Source organism: Varanus komodoensis, unplaced genomic scaffold (genome assembly GCF_004798865.1).
Source record: "Varanus komodoensis strain SLA01 unplaced genomic scaffold, ASM479886v1 scaffold17, whole genome shotgun sequence".
Lineage (NCBI taxonomy): Eukaryota > Metazoa > Chordata > Lepidosauria > Squamata > Varanidae > Varanus > Varanus komodoensis.
This window is the reverse complement of record NW_025335505.1, coordinates 23,389,384-23,410,515: the sequence shown is the minus strand read 5'-3', so window position 1 is coordinate 23,410,515 and position 21,132 is coordinate 23,389,384. Positions and strand designations below refer to the sequence as shown.

General features: G+C 42.2%; 1 protein-coding gene and 1 long non-coding RNA gene across 4 annotated transcripts; one reads left to right on the top strand and one right to left on the bottom strand.

Annotated features, from left to right (window-relative positions):
* Positions 1–385: 385 nt before the first annotated feature.
* ID4 (inhibitor of DNA binding 4, HLH protein) lies at positions 386–5,431 on the top strand. Of its 2 annotated transcripts, XM_044426680.1 has the most exons (4): positions 386–456; positions 557–1,130; positions 2,808–2,866; positions 3,941–5,431. In XM_044426680.1, the coding sequence occupies exons 2-3, from the start codon at positions 708–710 to the stop codon at positions 2,850–2,852; spliced, it is 468 nt and encodes a 155-aa protein (XP_044282615.1). In that variant the 5' UTR covers positions 386–456; positions 557–707; the 3' UTR covers positions 2,853–2,866; positions 3,941–5,431. The 2 variants fall into 2 exon arrangements, with proteins under 2 accessions (XP_044282615.1, XP_044282614.1); XM_044426679.1 differs by lacking the exon at positions 386–456 and having other exon boundaries at positions 457–1,130.
* On the bottom strand, positions 2,930–19,852 carry LOC123021677. 2 transcript variants are annotated; one of them, XR_006414372.1, is made up of 3 exons: positions 19,542–19,852; positions 10,287–10,400; positions 2,930–3,958 (listed from the first exon to the last, which is right to left on the bottom strand). It is a non-coding gene; the product is annotated as an uncharacterized LOC123021677 (long non-coding RNA). The 2 variants fall into 2 exon arrangements; XR_006414371.1 differs by having other exon boundaries at positions 19,724–19,852.
* Between the last annotated feature and the right edge of the window lie 1,280 nt (positions 19,853–21,132).

Below are 21,132 nucleotides of genomic sequence, written 5' to 3'. Positions count from 1 at the left end.
AGTGAATTCCATTCGCATTCCCGCAGTTCTTCATAAGGAACTTCTTTTTCCCTCCCCGCCTGCTTCTCTCCTCCCTCGGGTTCAACAGCCTTCCCTTTCCTGAGACCCTACACAGCGTTTGACAGAATGGAGCCGCGTGCCATTGGCTAGCGCGATGTTCCATGGAGGAACCTGCCGCTCCTGATTGGCTAAAGCGCGGCGCCCTATTCTCGTGCTTCACTTTTTTTTTTTTTACATACTCATCTCCCTCCCTTACTCCTTGTGTCTCAACCACCCGCTCGTTCTTTTTTCTTTTTCTTTTTTTTCTCCTTGGGCCCGGGCAGCGCGCGCCCCGCCCAGCTTTCACCCCGTGCTATATATAAACGAAGACGTTGCAAACTGGACTGAGCAGAGGCGGTTTGGGACCGGAGTTAGAGGTAGGGAAAGGCAAAGCAATCAGCCGGCTACATTGCCCGGGTAGGTGGCGGAAGGGGATTTTTTTTATTGTTTTCTTTTTTACACGATTAATTCTTTATAGCACCCACCATCACCTTTTTTTTTCCTTTGAAAAACCCAGAGCTCGTGTGCAACCTCAGGCAGCTTCCACATCGCTCGATTTGCCTGGCAAAGCACGGCTGCATCGCCTCCTTTCTTGTTGCACTGCGGTTGGGAGCTGCTCGGCTCCGGTGCCCTAGGGCGGTCGCTCTGCCCGCCTTGGCTCTTACACTATGAAAGCAGTGAGTCCCGTGCGGCACCCCAGCAGGAAGGCGCTGGCTAGCGGCTGCTGTTGCGGAGGCGGCGGCGACGGAGGTGGCGGTGGTGGCGATCTGGCGCTGCACTGCCTGGCCGAGCACGGCTGCTACAAGGGGAGCCCGTCGGCCGGCGAGGAGCCGCCGGCTCTGTGCCTTCAGTGTGATATGAATGACTGTTACAGCCGCCTCAGGAAGCTGGTGCCCACGATTCCGCCCAACAAGCGGGTCAGCAAAGTGGAGATCTTGCAGCATGTCATCGACTACATTCTCGACCTGCAGCTGGCCCTGGAGACGCACCCGGCTCTCCTCCGACAGCAGCAGCAGGCGCCCCCGCTGCACCCGGCAAGCTACCCTGCAGGGCCTCCCCGAACCCCACTTACAGCGCTCAACGCCGACCCGGTAAGAGCCGCGGCGAGGATGGGCGCTCCTCTTCGACATCCAGCGGCGGGGAGGGGAGGGGAGAGGCGGGTTGGGCAAGATGAGCGCACACGCTGCGCGCAACTCCGTCTGCTCAGCCAGAGGTGGAACGACGACCCTCTGTCTGGAAACAAGATGAATTAATGGTCGTGACCCTGCCTGGGAGCGGATCCTGACCCACCCCGACTTGCCGTGCCATGCTTGTGAAAGGCGTGGGGGGCACGGGCGCAAAATAGAGCCCTGCGGTTACGATCCGCCAACCTGTTAAGCCGAAGTGTTTTCACACGGGGAGAATATCTGGGCCCCGTTCATTGATTGGTGTGGTTGACGGTTCGAAGCAGCGCCAAAAAGCCGGAGTGGTTGTAGATCTGTTACGAATTATGGGCCCCGTCCGCATGCCCCCTGAGCAACTTCCCCTTGCCATTTTCGCCGCGCTTCCACCTGTTTTAGCCAGTGCGCGAACCTACTTGTGTCGTTTTTCTCTCTCGTACAGTGCGTGGCACTCGATGGTAGCACAATGCGTGAAAAATGCTTTAAGAATCGTTTGATTTGGTATGTGTGGGAGCGAAGCTCCAGGAAGCCAAACAATACTGTTTAGTTGGCTTGACGATTGCAGAGCAGATGTGTTTAACTCAATATGAAATGCATCTTAACGGGATGCATCTGCATGTGTCTGAGGAGTGGATGCATTAACAACTACACACACTGCACAGCAAATAAGGTGCCTGTGTATTTATACCTGTTTGTACACATACAGACTGTTGCCAGGCACTGCCATTCAATAACTCTACATAGGCATTCTGCAATAACTGGTGTGCGCTAAAGTGTATCTGGTCTTTTGTATGTGAACTGCACAGATTATTTGCCTGCTCATTGAATGTGCCTTATGTACAAACAATTTTCATTTATCTCAGTGGTTCTTACTACTTCCCCACAGACCTAGTGAAGGAGATATGTGCAAATTCTAGGCTTCCTCGTGTGTAGACAGCACAGTATGTCTGGTTGTGCAACAATACATGTTTTACTGGGCCCCACCAAATTGCTGAGACAGATATTTGCAGGCAAATAGTGATACTCAACCCGTCCTCATCCCCACTTCAGGTGTTTGTGAGTTAGGATCAGTGTGTTTACAACTAAGCTGTTGGAATATAAGTGTTCTAGAAGAGGATAAGTAGGGGTGTGTGTGGTTTGAGTGATCAACTTTAGGGTATCTGGAATATAGAGTATTGTCATCCTCCATTATTTACTAACCCCAGTTTTTGAGGATATACTCAAAAAAAACAAACGTGTGCCAGATAGTTCAGTCTTGGAGCTCTCCGGAATCTCCAGATGCTTGTGTTGGACACCTTTGCTGGGCTGAGTCACAGTGGGACAGGATCTGATCCTCCTTTGCATTCGGATGCCCTGTGGGTCTGCAGCGCAAGAGTTCGTCAGTGGGCAGCTTGCAACCTGTCGCTAACTGGGGCGAAGTCTGCAGGGAGCAGTACTCTGGGACTTTCATCGCCCTTGTGTGAGGCAGTGCCTTGTTTTCCCCTGTTGCAGGCCTTCTCGGTGTGCTGGAGAAGCTGCAGCTAGCCAGACAATGAAGGTTGTGTATTAATAAGCATGTGGTTTGCCCTAACTCTAATGTCACGCTCCTGTTCTGTCATTGCTGTGCAGGCTGGTACCGTTAATAAGCAAGGGGACAGTATTCTGTGCCGCTGAACTGCACTTCCAAGGTGAGTATGGTCTTTTAAGACTGGTACATTTTCAGAGCTGAGCACAGGGTGACTGCTGTTTCGGTCAGCATCTGGAAACCCCATTGAAATCAATAAGATTTATTCATTCGAAGTAAAGGTAGTTTGGACCAGGTTGTGGTTCTTCTCATTCAAGCACTCTGGTCTTGGTACCCTTACTGGAAATCAAATAGGACTTGAAATAAGTTGGAAAAAATTTAAAAAAATACGTATTTTGAATGAGGATGGTAGCTTGCAGCCCACCTACTAATTTTGCCAGAGTACTTCAGTTCAGACTAACATAATCCCATTAGTTTACATTTTGAGTCATCTGGCTTAAAATGGTTTTGTGACTCAGGCTGGCATGTAGCTTTTAATCATATTTTCTGTTTAATTCTACATATTTACTTGAAGAGGGCAGGTTCTTGGGAACACATTGCTTAATAAATGGTCAGGATCAGTTAAATAATATGTTTGGGAGGTATAATAGACAAAATGTAAGAAAATGCACTTTTTCATGTTGCCTAAAGAAAAAGAAATGTTGCATTCAATCTAACTATAAAGGCTTTTAACTGATTCATAGATCAGACTGCCTCCTTTGCATATTTCTTCGGAGTTCCCTTCCTTTCTATAAAAGCAATGAATAATACATTATGGAAATGAAGTTGGTTGTCTTCAATGGATTCTTCTTTGGCAGCAAGGCAGTGATCTCCACCCCCTTACTTGGAAGTGGAGTCCCAATTTAACTCCATGTGACTTGCTTCCAAGTAAATATGCATAGGATTGGGGTGCAGAATTTTCTTGCCCTGGTGCCTGTTTGGCATTTAATAGAGGTGGAGGAACAACTAAGAGGACATTTTTCAAAACTCCTTGTCTCTCTTTCATTCTCTGGAGAGCTTCTAGCTTGGACTTGCAGCTGTGTATTCCTCTGCTTGGCCTAGCCTGGGAGCTGCGGTTGTTGTTTGACCTGGTTTGTTTTGGGTTGTTGATCAAGCATGTCTTCTGTTTTGTTGGTGGCGCCAGTCAGTCTGGAGCAGAATTGTTCACACACCCCCTCTATTCATTCCTCTTCCACAGGTGTGCAGCAGGCAGATCCTGAGCCAGAGAAGCAGAAAGAAAGACACATTAGAGAGGGAGGGGAAAAAAGAAGTATCAGCCACTGGGCAAAAGGAAAAAAAAATTTGTCTCCTCCAGAATTCTTTCCATACTTTAGAGAGAGAGAGAGAATGAGAAAGAGAGCATTTTTCACCACTTTGCACGTTCATAGCATTTTACACATGTCTCTTAACTCTTGTTTTAGATCAGATGTTAATTGTACTCTTGTCTGGGCGGGAGGGATTTAAATCTTCAGTATAAGTGTGGTTCTTCTGTTGGATAGAAGATCAAGGGCAAATTGGAGTTTAGAGGTATAACTTTAATGCGCTGAGCAGCTCCAATCTGAAGCTTTACTAATCTACCAGAGGCATTGTAGATAACTTTTGTTTTGACATCTATTGTTTAAAATAGATGATTTTATTGTCTCCTGAGGGACTTTCTTCTCCCTGCAGGAGTGTTACATATTGTATAGCTACAAATAAGTGACATTTCATACTATGTATATAGAGAGAGGCTCTATAAGTGTGAGAAAAGAAAATGCTTTAATAGACCTACTGTAATTATAAAATATTTTTAATTAAATATTTTTTGTAAATATTATAAAGCTGTGTATGTTTTTTTTAATCTATGGGAATATTTCTTTAGGGAAAACTGTTTCTGGCTCAACTGCAGAACTGCTAATAATGACAATATATTGGAAGTTGAGGGATGTCTTCCACCCACCCCCAACCCCCTTAGATTGAGAAGCTACAGCTGTAGATCGTATTGGTCCTGCATGAATGCATGAGATGTCTAACCACAAATAAACTTGTTCGGAGTCCATACAGATGTGTTTTTCTTTAATCTGAATTTAAAAGATGTTTGTACCATGCGGTTTTGAAATTACATTTTTTGTCTGTTTGGCACTGGGGTTTATATTATGGTATATGCGAAACAGCATTGAAATGTAAGGATTTTGTTTGTTATTAACTGAGATTACTACTTTTTCAGTATGGATACAATGCTGAGATATAATGCGCATTTATAAAATCTTGTGTTGCCTAAAAAATTCACAAAATACTGAACATTTTTGTAACACCTAAGAGGGGATGCTACCCCAGAATTTTTAGCCCTGTGGCAATCTTACCTTGGAAAAACAGTTTTAAAAATATTTCTGCTTATAACCAAAGGGCAAACTATCAACAAATGTACAGTTGCTGTTTTCTTTCTTCCAAAGACTATTGATACTGATACTTCAAGGGTAGGGTGGGACAACAGGGAAGATTTAAGTCGAATTACTTGTGTAAGACAATTTCAAAGAACATGATGTAGACCAAAAACAAACAAACAAACCACCAGATGACTGTATCAAGATTATTTTTCTAATATACAGCAGCATTCATTTCATTGCATCTCTGTTTCATCTGAAAATCCTGTTCGGTCTCCTATGTGTAACTTTACATGTAAACATTAAACTAGATTGATGTGCCTCGTGCTGATTCGTTTCTTTCTTTCTTCAATACTTCCAAAGCACTCTGTACTTCTGTTTTACTTTTCTGGTATGTGGCACTTAATGTTAATCTTAAAATTTATATAGTCAAGTTCCTCCTCCTGTCCAGGCTCTGAGAAAGTTACACAGTTTGTATGATCATCAGTGACCCACACACCAGTGAGATGGGATTTTCACAGGGTGGGTGAATTAAGTAGGATTTAATTGGGTGCTTTGTAGATTACTAGCCAACTGTGTATAGCAGGGTCTGCTTGATATAAAAAAGTGAAATGGGAGGATTTGTTGCAGACTATAAAAAACCCAAAGTACTGGGGTCTGGGGATCTTTTATTAAGTTGAATAGTTACTGCTATTCTTTTGTTTCTATACCTCCCAACAGCTGAAGCTCTCTTGGCAGTTAAAAGCAATTCATTAAAAATCACAGCAATTCCTTTACAAGGAAATAAACATACTAACAATACAATCCTATGCAAGTTCAGACAGTAAAAGTCATACGTCCCAGTATGCCCAAAGGAGGGGCATGCTGGGAATTGTAGGCTTTTTTTCTGTCTGTATTTGCATAGGATCACACCTTGAAGCAATTTAACTATTGATAAGTGTGATAAAATATCAACAAGATCATTTTCTTACAATGCTTAGGGGTGAGATCAAACTAGCCAAAATGATAGCTCACATTTCACAAACACAAGTGTAGAACATTGTACACTGCAGATTATCATTATTGATTAACACAAATTTATTGAAGGAATGGAGTATGAAAATATTACTAAGAGCCTAAACCTCTGAGCTGAAATGTTTGTATTATGTTGGCCTTACACTGTTTAATGAACAAAAATGAATCTTTTAGAAACCAAATAACACTGGAAATCCAAATGAATGCTAAAACATTAGAGAAATACAGTTAGTTCACTTGGCCTTGTTATTCCCTCTGAAGGAACAAGATTGAAAGCAGGGCCTTCAGGCTTTTGCTGGAGTTAATGCAGTATATCAAGGAAGGAGGTTGGTTACGATTAAGAGCAGCACTTGCATCCATATAACTGGTTTTTACCTTGGGTTATGGTTTTTTTACAGGCCATGGGAGGGGAGACTATTCAAAGATGCTTTTTAATCTATTTACAGTACTGCCTATTGTTCCCCTTGTATCTCATTCTAAGGGCAAAAGGAAAAGAGCCACTCTACAGCACAGAAGTATGTGTGGTGGGATTTTAATAGCTTTTCATGTACTTTATATGTTGTCTTCAAACCACTTCCAAAACATTCTCGCTGAATCTGGAAAGTCACACGGGGCCTTTTCACAAATGACACGAAGGACACTCTTCACCTAGAATGTGTCAAGTGTGGATGTTAAAGCACTGTAGGGAGTGGAAGAGGTTTTATTTTTATTTTTTAATAGAGTCTTATGTTTGTGTCAGTTATACTCAATTCAACTAATGCACATGAAATGCAAATGCTGATCCCAGTTTAGAACAACCTTGTTTTCCCCAAACTATTTCCACTGTCATTAGGTTCAATTAAAAGATTCCCTTCTGAAGCAGTCCTTTCATGTACGGGAGGCTGCCTTCCCTGCTTCTGACTGTTCAGTTCGATGGTTACCCTTCCTTGCAGTGTGACATTGAAAAGCAAGTATGTCCTTATAAAGGGAAGAGATGCTCAGTTACACTGCTAGAGCAATACTAGTCAGCCCGTGAATGCAGTTGCACAGCAAAGGAGGAATGAAATTTGTACAAGTAGCTGCAAATTACAAAGAAGAACCCTCCTGTACATGTTTCTTTAGGCTAAGTCTGACAATGTCACGCATAGCAGTTTTAACAAACCATTCCAGTTCATTGCGCATCTTTATTCTGTGGGGAAACCACATCTAGGAAATTTCTCCAAATAATGCATCGGATGTCCTTGCTATAAAATGGTTATAACATCTTGTTTGGAATATTAAGCTCTACACACTGTTTGTTGTATACATTGTGTGGTGATGAATGACAATTAGATCATTGCCTGAAGTTAAAGAGGAAAGATTCAGTGCGCACCACAGTTAGTATACAGAGTTTCCTTTTCAGACTTTTCTTACTAATTTAATCCCAACATGAAAACTTGCTTCCTCATGATTAGGAAAACTTACATTTGTTATGAGTTGCTCTTATAGTTTGTTTTAACCCTTAAAGTTCCTTTTTTAAAAGTCAAGGTCAAATAGAATGGTATGTAACATATGTGCAGTCGACCTTGTTTTTTACTCTAAAGTAAACATGCAGGGCATCCACATCAGGACCCTGGTAGGAGAGACTGAAATCTCCCCTCACGGCCATGATTATTTTCCAAAATTTAGCCTCCTCCTGAAGGAGCTAAAAAACACCCCCCATTGATAAAAATGGGTGGTCTACCCCTTTTAGCCTGGGGGAGGGGTAGTGCGTTCCTAAAACAAATAGAAACAAAAGTTTAAAACACCTTAACCCATGTGTGCTGCTTCTAGCCCGGTTTGCAGAGTCTGCCCTGGCATTAGGCCAAGTGAAGTAGTTGCTTTGGGTGGTGGATGCTGGGAGATGACCACAAGATGGACAGGAGGACAGGACTGTGGTCCAGGCAGCCTTCTCTGTACCCCCTAAGTTAGCCTGCTGCCTTCAAGTCCAGCGGAAGATGTCCCATCAACAGCACTGAAAACAGATTCATTTGCCAGTCCAGTCACTGTTGGGCACAGAATGGGAGGGGGCATTACCTTGTTTTCTGCCTTGGGCAACAAATGTCTTGGGCCAGTCCTGAGGGAATAGGGCCCCACATACTTTCTCTAGTTGAGAAGAGGATCAGCTGCATATGCTATACTTAGTTAAGTTTCACTAATTTAAATGTGACTTACATCCAAAGAAGTGTACTTAGGAATTTGGTCTTGGGACAATTTGAGCCGGGGAAATCCAGCAAAATGAATGGCATGGATTAATGAATGGAAAACTCCAGAGCAAGAAACCCTGCATTGGTACAGTATTTCCCAGCTGGGGGAGTATTGCGCAACATCTATTGCACTGATGCCAGGTTCCACTCTACATAATCATTCTACACTTAGGAAGTGGTTACTTTTGGCTTAGATATAGAAGAGCCAAGGAAATAAATGCAGGAAGTTTGGCACAGTAGCCTACCCTGCATTTGCAGTAGCCTCAGCTGATTGATGGAGTCATTGCTGGCTAGAGGAGGTGTGTGGGGTGGGAAGGGCAGTAGCTATCGCCTGAGCATTCATTGCGGTGGCTGCACTGATCCTTGCATATCCGCCTCTGTGGCTTGTCAGCACAGAGAATCAACGTGGGCACTAGGCAGCCTGGTGCAAATGTTAATGCACTGCTGTTTTAAGCTTCAGATTGGCAGATCTTTGGGTCCACAGCCGTCTGTATACCACCTACAATACACTGATGCTTTCTTTTGTGCAATATTTGGGATAGACTGAAAAGCAGGTCTTCACATTGCACTAAGGGAGAAAATGTTATATGTGGAAGTGAAAGAGTTTTACCCACAAGTAAACCCACCAAGTTCATTTAGAAGTTAGACATTGGGTAATGTATACATAAGATTGTAATATTTGTCTGATGGGGCTGCAAAGGATTGTTAAAGCAGAATCTTATGACCCTATACTTTTTATCCCCCACCAGAGAGAGAGAGAGAGAGAGAGAGAGAGAGAGAGAGAGAGAGAGAGAGAATCCAGGAAAGTACAGGGTGAGCAGATCTGCCTCTTTGCATTTTTAGTGGATCTTTTGTTCAGTGGTTGCCAATGATTAACTGGTTTCTCTACAACTACAATTACTGTACACATCTAATGAAATGTAACAGCAAGGTTGGTGTTTGCAGTCTCTGTACAATGATACCAGTATAGAGGTGTTGGTGTCTAGTGCTGGAAATGCTACTAACATTTTGCTTGTCAAAAATTATGCAGGCATAAGAAGGTGCACTGCAGGCAAATAGTTTTTGGGTTTAGAGAAGCAATTGGCTATAACCTCCAATTACTTATAGAGGTCGTTCCACACCACTAATTAATACTTTCAAAATCTAGAATGTGGAGTGCAGTATTTTTACAAGGAAATGCATTGTGCAAGGCTTCTTACCCTAAGCTATTTGTACACTTCGATGGGTAAAGAGTTCACAAGATGATATTTAGTTTTACAATTCCATGTCAGGATCTGTATGCTATGGCCTATATGTCTGTCTGTCCATCCATCCATCCATCCATCCGTTTCTCAGTCTTTCTATTACAGTTATGTGCAAAATCTCTACGCATGTTACATAAACAGCAAATAAATACAGATGATGTTCAAGTACCATATCATTTTTGATGTTTTTCAAAAGAAGTGCCTGTGTCCAAATATACAGTGCTTCCAGTGTGTGTACACTTTTCCTTACATGGAAATACAGACTATGCTGCAATGAGACATGCAGCATCCTTTCATGGTTTCACATATGGGTCTCCGACTATGCAGAGCTCAGTTTGGAAAATTCTAGAACCTTTACTGTGGAACTGGTGTTCCCCCTCCTTCCCAAAAGGGCACTACTAATCCATTAATGAGATAATTAAATCAACTAATGTAGTCTTCACTTGAAGCAGTCCGTTGCCCCTTGACTCTTGTTATCTTTTGCAGAATAGACACTTCTGAAAAAGATAAATCAGAAGCAAGAAATGTCCTGAAACCTGAATTTTCCAGAGTCCCAAGCAGTCTGTATGAACTGGATGTCCTTAAAGTGTGAGAGCAGCAGCAGACTGTGAGTTCTAGCAAAATGTTTGTGGTTCCTGCCTTTGAATAGTGTAGACAGCAAAGAAACCTGCATGAACATTAACAATGACGAAGTATACCATTCGCCCTCATTTAAGTACCTTGCTCAAATTTCAAAGATTTCATCTGTGAGATTCTTGTACCTTAGCCAATTAGCTGATGCAAGCTACAGCCATCAGCATCTTCCTCTATCTTCCACGTAAAGGAATCTAAACCTTTACAGCAACAGGGAAATAAGAAAGGAGAAAAAGAGACAGTTGTATCTTTGCTCGGTTACCCATGATGCTACATCTGCAATAGTTTAGGAACTGAATAGGATTTTCGGCTCTTGGTTTGCTTATCTTTCATATCTAGAAGTTCCTACTTTCTTCATTTGTTTGATCATTCTATTATGGGAAAGCAAAATTCATATTCTAAGTCTTGTGCTTCAAGTATTTGCCATGGTGAGTGACATTTTTAAATGTATACTTCTTTATTGTAGACTTGACAGAGTTTCACTTGCTGCTGTGTAGAGTAATAAACTTCTGACCCTAAAAGGGAATTTCTGTGCTTTTAATAGGTTGTGTTTGTAGAATTCTGGTGCTGCAGTGATGGAACTGGCATCTGCTGAGCCATGCACCTACTGCATGGAGAAAAGAGCTGTTTCCTCAGCCTCTCAGCATTTTGAGATCAGATGACGTTCATCTCTACATGGGATATCTGGTCTAATGCAGGACACCTGAAGTCATGTTCTGTGCCTTCAGATGTGGAACCACTTTCATATAATTCAGCAGAAGGCCTCTATGGCTTTTACAATCTGTTTTATTGTTGAATTTGTTCCCCATTATTAAATTCTTCCCACAACAGATTCATAGAGCCAACAGAACATAGCAAATGCCCAGGTTTCCATGAATAAATTAATTCAGAAAAATCCTAAAGATCCCAGAGATAGCATCATTCTTTAGGTCAAGCTTTTCTCATCTCAGGAGTGTCTCATTTAGCCAAGTGTACCGCCATAGCATAGTGGTGGAAAGTAATGAAAGGAGCATTAACTTCTCCAGGCTTAGACATGCCAGTGCCTAAACCGCACATGTCAAAAAGACAAAACATACTGTGGCAGCCTGGTTTAGATGGCTTGAGATATGATGAAGTTGCATGGGGAACAGGAAGTCTTGTGTTACCCATTTCTGTGCATTTGCAAAGATGGAGGATCAGAGCTTACTGGTGGATAAGACAGTTTACATAAAGAAGGTTAAAATGCCATCATCTCCCATTGAAGATCGAAAGCAGCAGGAGTAGGAGACATGGTTTGCTTAAGACAGCCTAATTCTGCCTGTCAGTGCAGACAATATAGAGCTAAATGGATCCCTCTGGTGCAAGGATGTATTCAGATCTCCTCATCTGAAACAGAACTTTCATACATGTAGATATAAGAAGACTACACGAGGCAAGGAACAGGAAGCACAAGGCTCTTCTGTGTCATGTTCTCGAGGCAATTAAGTCATATTTGAAGCAATTCATCTTTTGGATGTGAGCATGATCCAGTGGTATGGGCATGAGATAGGCTGACTTGGATGTAATCACTTGGTAGTTGATCTAGGTCCCTCTTGGTATTTAGTAGAGAACCAATGTGGTGTGGTGGTTAAGATCTCAGGCAATCCAGGTTTGACTCCCTGTTCAGCCATGGAACCAACTGGGTCCAGTCACAGACTCTCAGCCCAACTGAAATTTTCTTGTGGATATAAGAGCAGGAGGAGGAGAAAAATGTAAGTCACTTGGAGTTCTTTGGAAAAAAGTGGGATATAATGCTAATCAACCAACCAACCAACCAACCCTCATCAGGTATGTAAAACATGTGGACCTCCAGATGATATTTCTACAATTTCCATCTTCCCAAATTTAGGATTGGTATTTTTGTGATTTCTTAGATCTTTTGGGGAAAACCCGTCTGTTTTCCAAGAGTTCTCTCCTGGCCTGTAATGTTGGTGTAGCCTTTCCCAATCTGGTGCCTTCTAGCTATTTTGCACAACAGGTCCCATCAGAGCCAGTCAGCATAGTCAACAGTCAGGATGATTGGAGTTGTAATTGAAGACATCTGGAGAACATGAGCCTGGAAGAGGCTAGTCTATGTGCTGATGGTGCCACAAGTATGGCAACTATTGGCTTTCCCCTTAGGAACTGAACTTTGCTTTCACTTGCTCTACACCCACCCCATACCACAGCCATGTTGTAGAGCTGCTTAGAAAATGATCCTGTCCCCAAGCAACATACTTTACAAGGAACCACAATCACCAAAAAAAAAAAAAAAAAATGCAGCAAACCATGGCCTGCTTAACACTGACTGAAGATATGCAGATGCTCTTACAACATTTCTTTCTGGAGACACTCTTCCAGAGGAAATGGTGCCCAGTTCATAATACAGCTAAACTTTATGACTTGAGCAACTTCAAGCCCCAGTAATCATGAATCTTAAGTATATTACTATTCAAAAAGAAACTAAATGTGGATTTCTTTCCACTGACAGTAAACTTTCCAGCACTGTTGGGCCCAAATTCTGACAATAGTTTTTGTCCAATGAACTTCTGAATTGTGGAAAGAATGCAAATAGCAATTTTCCACATCATACATGGAATAGTTCTAATTTTACTATACTTCTTATTGATTCTGGTTGTCATGGTACAACAGTCTACTGTAGGTTAATTTACCCACGGAACTGCCATGACTCAGGACAATGTTTTTGTATGGCTTGTTATAGTGTGTGAACCCAAGTGGCAGGGGCTGTTTGAGGGTTAGACAACACTCAGACAACCCCAAAACAAGCTCCTGCAGGTAAATTAAACCATGGTGGGCTGTCGTGTAATGTGAACCAGGCCATATTTATTTATTTAATTAATTTCTATACCTCCCAACAACTGAAGTTCTCTGGAAAGTTCACAGCAGTTATGGCCATATCTACCGCTGTAAGTCCCACAGCCTTCCACCAGATATGAAAGTGCAATTTGGCATGCAAATAAATGTATCGATAATTACCGTATGGCTAAAAATGAAGGATGTTGTTTGCTTGAAATGTCTGTATAAAGAACAAAGGGGCTGAGTTTCTACATCCTAATTTAGAGGCCATGTTATTGCTCATTTGCAAATTAACATCTTTCTTTACTGGCATAGCTTGTTTAACAGAGAACATGATTCCTTAGCAGTTGATAAAAGCAATGCTTAGACAATTTTTACAATGCATCCCATTTACTTGAAGAGTGTAATGGCTCCTTCTGAGCCGTATGTCATGTAAATAAGTATTTCAAACATTTTTTAACATGCATATTATGTACTCCATAGATCAATGGCTCCTTTGAAGTGCTTGCACTTTATCTTGTAAAGTCGCATTTAGACTTTTTAAAAAGATGCATTATTTATTCAATAGGCTATCACTTCTTTCAGAGATCCTTCATTCTATCATCTAAATATGTATTTAGTCCATTTAAAGATAAATATCTCTTCATGTCGTCAACAGATTGGAAGAGCTCTACTGGAAATATTAATCAGGAAGAATATGTTCAAGTGCACCAAAAGCATAAACCAATGTGACTTGCTGTGGAATGTGTGTTTTTCATATTTGTTGCCTTTTCTCACCACCCACAGCCTTGCTGGTTCAGAACCAATTTGGCCTGGCAGTAAAGTTGTTATACTAAATTGGAAGCATCGCACATGCTGGTGTCATAAATGCTGCAGATTAACTGTTGTGACAGGAGCCCTCTACAAGCAGAACATGCAAGACGTTGGGAGAGGAGAAGACTCCTGGCTGCATGGGCACAGAAACATAATGCACATGTTCACGGTGACTTCCTGCATGCTCTGGGACCATATGGAAGGAACAAGAAACACGCTGGCAATGGAAGCAGCTGCAAACTCCCCTGCCCTGATGAGTTAAAAGGGCTAACAAGCACCGGATCCCCCAGTCAAATACACCCTGCCTTGGGTCCCAGTCCAGGCTTCCAGGGTTTCCCACAAGGCCTGACCCCCTTTCCCCTGACTTGTTTGGTAGTCTCCCAGCTGCCCCCTCCCCCTCATATTTCTAAAAGGTTGAAATGCCTACTCCAAGGCTTAGTTACTGCTAGAAGGGCTTGGTATTTTGGGATCAACCCTTCTGCCTTCAGCCCCATCCACTACTGGAATCCCAGTACGCAATCCCGCCCACCCCACAGCCCCAGAGCTTCTTTGAAATGGAATGTGGCCCTTGTGCTGAAAGAGCTTCGGTCCCCCTGAGTGAAAGTATCCCCTAGCCATCACCCAGACAACTTTACTATCCCCCACCCCATTTTCTGAATCAAGCATGTTGGAGACCAGATTTAGCAAGAGATATTGCTGGGGCTTCTGATACATTCCATTCTGGTTCCCTTCAGAGTGACTGGTAGGCAAATCAATTTTAGCTGTTTATTTTTACATGGAAGTCAGTAACGGGATATGAAGAATATAATTATCCAGCTACTGGAAGTAGGTTCAATTGGTTAGGGAGTTTCAGGGCCTCAATCTAAAGAGAAGGCTGACATGTCCAAGGGCTTCACTTGCTGCTTCACTGAACTGGTTTATTGCAAAAGGAATCAAACAATCACCTGCTCTCTGGTGGTAGTGGCCAAAGAGTAGTATCAAGTATTTCAGCTACCAGCTCAGCAGTCATCAGGTGATACCAGGATCAGTTAGGTTTCATCTGACCTTAAACATTTGCTGTCTCAGGTCTAGCTACTCAGATCATTGCTCAGCACAGACTGCCGCTCCCCACAGACTGCCAGATGCACTTAGACCCAACAGGGTGCTCCAATGGACCTCTCAACTGGGAGAAACCATCAACTCTACCCTGGCCGGTCCATTTGTCCCAGTTTCTTGCATCTCTTACTCGCTCCCCTCTACTTCCAGGTGAGTGGAAGCAACAGGACAAAGTGAGATGAATACTGAGAATGCATACAGGAGAATGGCAATTCAGATTTCTAAATGCCATCTGGAATCCTAGCCACCTCCGTCATGTTTTTTATCAGTTGGACTCAGTGATACCTGTCCCAGAAAATTTCATCCCAAGGAGGCCTCTTTTCCTACAGACTTCAGTGGAACAGGAGTTCATCCTTTGTCCCAAATGAAAACTGCATGCAGTGAAGCTTTATTTGTGCAGAGTGGCACAGGGCACAATTGCAGAGGAGCATGGTATGTCCTCACTCCCTGACAGACTTTTGTGTACTGTGGATTTCACTGGTGCTACCCACACTTCTTGGCTCAAGAATCCATTTCTGTTCTCACAGACAGAGAAAAAGTGACCAGAAATGTCTAGAAGTGGTACAGCAGCATAGGAGTGATTGAACAGATTTGCTTTCTCCTTGATTAATTTAAAAATGGTGTCTCAAATTTCTTGAGACAATGGAGATCATACAAATTGCCTGTCTGATTTCCATTTTACCAGCCCTTTATTTATTATATTTATGCCCTGTGTTTTCCTTTCCAGGGACTCAAGGCATCATATAATATTTCTCCTTCGCTTCTCAATCTTATTCCCACAACAACAACAACCCTGTTAGGTAGGTTAGGCTGAGTCTGCGATTGGCCCAAAGCCACCCAGTTAATTCCATGGCTGAGTAGAGACTAGAACCCAGAGCCCAGATTCTTTGTCCCACACTTTAAACCACCACACCACACTGGCTCATTCCTTACAACTGTTTACTGGTTCTTTAGACAGTGTTATGATGCTTCAATTTCACTTCTGTTGTTTATGAGCACTTTACTGTGGGAGCAGAAGGGCAGGTAGAACAGGGGAAAAGGAGTATCTTTTGTAAAAGGGGAAGAAAAAGCATTCCTACTTACGCAGCTGCGATATTCTGCTATAGCACAGCACTGCCTGGAGGATATATAGCAGAAAAGCAGGAAAGAAACCCATCTTTGTGTAAAACTGGGATCTCAGTTCTGTGCTGAAACTGGGGGTGAACAGCCTTGTACAGAAAAGCTCTATTTGTTGTCTACTTCAGCTGAATTTGTGCAAGGCCATGAGCTAGCAAGTGAGCATGGTGTACAGTAAACAAGCCTCAGGGATTTCCCTAATCTGCACTCTTAGTCTTTTGTTGTGCAGCAGGAAGGGAAGAGAACGGATGCTTCTTTGGTTTAAGGGCTGTTGTGCAGAGAATTTCATTGCAGAGGAAAAAATGCCTGTTTTATAAGGACTTTTCCAGGCATTTTATTTCTCTGCTTTCTATGAGTATATCCCATTTAACCAACCACAAGGAGGAGCTGTGTTATAAGGGCAGTATGGCAAAATTTCATCTTTTCACGAGGTTTTTGTTCCAGTTTGTCATGATTGAATATGTAATATCAGATTTTTCTCACCATAAAAGGAGGGGGGCATGAAAAAGTCTGGAAAACTTGGGAAAGGCCTTGCAGGACAATGATGGTATGATTGGCCCCACAAACTATGGTGGTGAAGGGATTGCATGGGCCCAATCAATGTTCCATGTAGAGAAGTGCATAAAATGTAGTCTTCGATCTTTAATATTGAACCTGAAAGACAGGGGGTGGGGGGGAGTCTATCCATTTTGTTTGTGGATTCTTTATTGATCTGATCAGTGCTTTTTTTGTAAAAAAAAAAAAAAAAAAGGTGCCGGAACTCACGTCCCTGCTGGCAGTAAGCACACACACCAATCCCAAGCCGAGCAGTGAGCAGTGTCCCAAGCAGCTATCTCTCACTAGCAGGCAGCAAACACAATAGCAGCCTGCAGGCACTACATTAATGATGTTTGCTGCTGATCTGCTACTCAGTTCAAAATCACTTCGTAAAATCCATTGAAAAAAAGGTGCCGGAACACCGTTCCGGTGCATTCTATGACAAAAAAAGCCCTGGATTTGATCCATCTTGTGTTAGGCTTCTTCTTCTATTTATTTATATCCTACCTATTCCCTGTGTTGGGACTCAAAGGAAGCTCACTGCATCACCTCTGGTCGTATCTGTAATCAAAGGCAGTAAATATAATATAATTTTATTTATTTATTTCTAGATATATAAAAGGCTCCCATAGCCCTATTCGTATCTCTGGGTGGTGTGCAAAATAATAATAATAAGCTGATTGTTATTAAAGTATTTTTAAAATCACATGAAAGACGGCAGTCCATAGACTGCTCCATCCTATTCATCCATCCATTCAGTCATTTACAGAACAAAATGGTTGTTTCTCTCTGCCTAGGGAGAAGGAGAATTGAGGACTGATCCACAGGAAAATGTTGTCCTTGTTTAAAAGTATAAGTTTGCTGTACTGCAACAGTCTCTTTGGAGGACATTAGAGTGAAATATTAAAAGCTTTCACTGAAATAGAAAATGTGCAACCCTAATAGGAAGAAATCTGAAATTACTTTCAAACTACTTGGCTCACAGAATTCAGTTTGAAAAATCTTATTTAAATGTTGTTTGCACACACATTGTAATGTCCCTTTGTGTTTATTTTAACAGAGATCTCATCCCTGGCTATGGAAACAATTTCAAAAAATACAACCAGGGGATATGGGGAGAGTTCAAAATATCCACATTTTAAGAAAAGTTTAAAACATTGCCATATAAAAGTTCTGTAGCACCTGCTAATATATTTTGGACATGGGGCTTTGCCAATGTATCTCTGGGTCAGCAGATATTTTATGACTCAAATACACCTCTAATGTTTCTCTAAGACCCTGGCATCTGTAAAAACAGGCTACATGCCATACATTTGAAATGGAACGTATTACAGACTTCCCAAATTTCAACTTGAACCAGTTCTGAACTCATACTAGAATGTGAACAATAAATATATTTGCATATACTTACCTATTAGAGAACAGGATGAAAATGCATCTGATGGCAAAGGGGCACATAAGAGTAATCATAAAAGCACAGGGAACCATTTAGGGAAAAGAAACTGAATCCCTAAAATGCCCACAGCCTAGATTTAGCCTCAATCTGGGCTTTGGAAGCCCCTCCACACACAACAATTTCCCTGTGTGGGTTTGTAGGGCAGGAATAACTGAAGTTTCTGATAACTGGTAAACAAACCTGGTGAGATATTCCTTAAAAGCCATCAAGAATGTAGGGCAGTCATCGATAGGTCCCACAAGAGAATTCTGAGGAAAAACTGGGGACCACTGCAGTGGATGGAAAGTGTATTTCAGAAAAGAATAACAAAGGTCCCAGGAACTGGGGTCTGAGGACAGAGGGAATTGTGGAAATGCAACTGGTGAAGCAATGACAAGAGAATAACTGAAATGCACATGAAGTAGCCCAAGAACAAGCATAAACCATCAGAACCAAACTCTGCTTGCTCATTGATATCAACTATATGCATAGCCCAGTTAACAGATGTGTGTTGAAGTTCCTCAGTTTCTAGCTGTCAGCTGTGTATTCACATGTCTGAATAGCTATGCTCAAAGGCCTACACTCTTCTGAAAACGTTGCTTGCCATCTAATGTGTTGGAGTAATAGGATATACTTTTCTAAGAAGTTAACAGGAACTTGGCTGCTGTCTTCTGTAGGAAGAGGATTAGGCACTTATGAGATAGTTTGGATTTATTTTGCTCCTGTTGTTAAGTCTGAGTGTTAAATATGACCATACTATCATGCTTTGTTTACTTGGATTCACGGAAACCTTAAAACAAATACTTAATTCCAGGTAAGTCTGAGGTTACTAACAAACCCTGCTCTGTTCTCTGTCAGACAGGTGTGAGGGAACACCTGTGCAACTCTGGATAGAATCACCATTTTGTGGGGTGGGGCAGTGCTGGGGGGGAGGGCAAATCCTGCTCAACAAGGATGTCAAACCAATCTTTGTTCAACTCTTGGCTGAAAGTATTTCTGGTAACAAACTGAATATGGGCAAACAAACAGCTCCTGCTCCCCCCCCCCCCCCACTGCCAATTTGCAGCTCACTACAGGCACTTCTTATATGAGGCCAAAGTATGGAGTCAGTGTCAACAGAAGGTAAGGGGGATGATTGTTATTTAAACAGGTGTGTGAGGTGTTGCTACACCAAGAGTATTTAAGGGTTACTAGAGAGAGCAGGTAGGACAGAGCTGTGCATGCCATAAGCAGAGCTCAGCGCGTTTATCGGCATAACAATCACATATGGTGGAAGGTTTCTCAATGAGCTACACTGATTTAGCTATTTTGCTTAGCCACATTATCACCTTATCTTTTCTGCCAGAAAAGTAAGGAGCAAAAATGCCAAAAGCCAGGAACCTTGCCTCAATAGTAAATACATTTCACTATACAAGCCAGAGTGAAAAATCTCATTTACCTGTAATTCCTCATTTCCATCATGACATACAAGAAAATAACTTTTCTTCCTAAGCTAGACAATTATTTCTGTAGAGCCATAGAAGTGACTTACCTCTTTGTGTTACTTTGTGTATGTATTTCTTTATTTCAAACAATCGTTTGTTCATTTGCTCAGTCAGCTAGCAAGGCTTGGATACTTCCCACCTACTAATGTCATCTGGGTAGTTAGCAAACCTCGGGCATGAAAATATATTAATGCTGTACTGAACTGAAATGCTCAGTTATTTCACCCACCTGAGAATCAGCTATATTTCGGAGGTGAGGCAAAATTCTTTGGCAGAAAAGACATTCAGAGCATTCCCCATTCTGTTTTTTCCAGAAAGCCCTCTCCTGAGATGTCTGCCTATCTTGTCACCCACTGCGTGCCATTTAAGTGCACAGCAAAGTGAATATTTACAGAACACACATATGCACTTTTTACAGAGTGGAAAGGTTGCTCTTCCAGCACTGCATTTTATTCAAGTGGGGCAGTACGTTTTAATATCCTTCTGAAGAAAGAAGCTTGGAGCTTGTTAAAAATAAAAAGTCACAATGTGCCATTCCATGTAACCCTATTTTTAAACCTGAACTGCTAAGGAAAAAAAATTGAATTTCTTTATAAGACTATCTTGTCAAATAACCCTTCAAAGATGCTTTATGCAAAGCTTTTAAGGGCATCTTAAGGGTGCGGAATCAGAGAGTAACAATACAACCCTGTGTATTTCTACTCCGAAGTAAGCCCATTGAATTCCTACATAAGCCTGCTGAAAAATCAGTGAAATCAACTGGCTAGAAAAGCTTTCTAGAACAACTGTATGCCCAGAGCAGAGAATGAAAGGAATTCCATTAAGTTCTCTATCCAATGGCATGGAGGTCCACTATCCAATGGCATCCACACCAGTGGGGACACAGGCCTGTTGCTGCAGCTCTGGACATTTGTGCAGTGACTTATCTTAATTTCCTACTCACCCCAGGGTAAAACTCATATTGCTACAAAACGTTGTAAAACCAGTTTGACCAGAGACCATGATCAGAGACAAAAGAATGAGGGTATGGCGGGCAACAGCAGCTGTGCACTATCACTTCCAAGCCTTTTGGAGCTATTTCTGTATCTCGCTCAGAGCGCGGGGGAAGACAAGTGTTAAACACCTGGGTATTAACATCAGAAGAGGGCTCAGGGGATAAATACGGCTTTGTTCAGATTTGGTCCTATATATGTATGTGTGAAATAATGAGAGAAACATGTAAATCAGTTTCTTTGTTTTCCATTTTCAATAGTAAAGCTAGCATCTGTTAGAGGTTATACTTCCGAAAATGTTGCTGACTCTCTCTGTGTCTACTATATAGAGAGGGGGGCAGGGGCACACACAAAGTAGCCTTTTCCAACCTGGCCTTTCCCCTTGTGGTTTTAGACTACAAGCTCCATCAGCTCCAGTCAACATAATTGTCAAAGTGATTGGAATTATAATTCACAACATTGAAGGCCACCGGCACGGGGAAGACTGCCTCATAGCAAGTCACTGATGTATTACAGGCTCCCTGGCTGTGGCTAAAGGAATTGTCATCTTGCTGGTCTCCTGAACCCTGTTTTGCTCTGTGGACCTTGTCCAGACTAGGAAACAGACTAAGTGCAGGGTCCAGGTTTTACTCATACAGATCCAGTC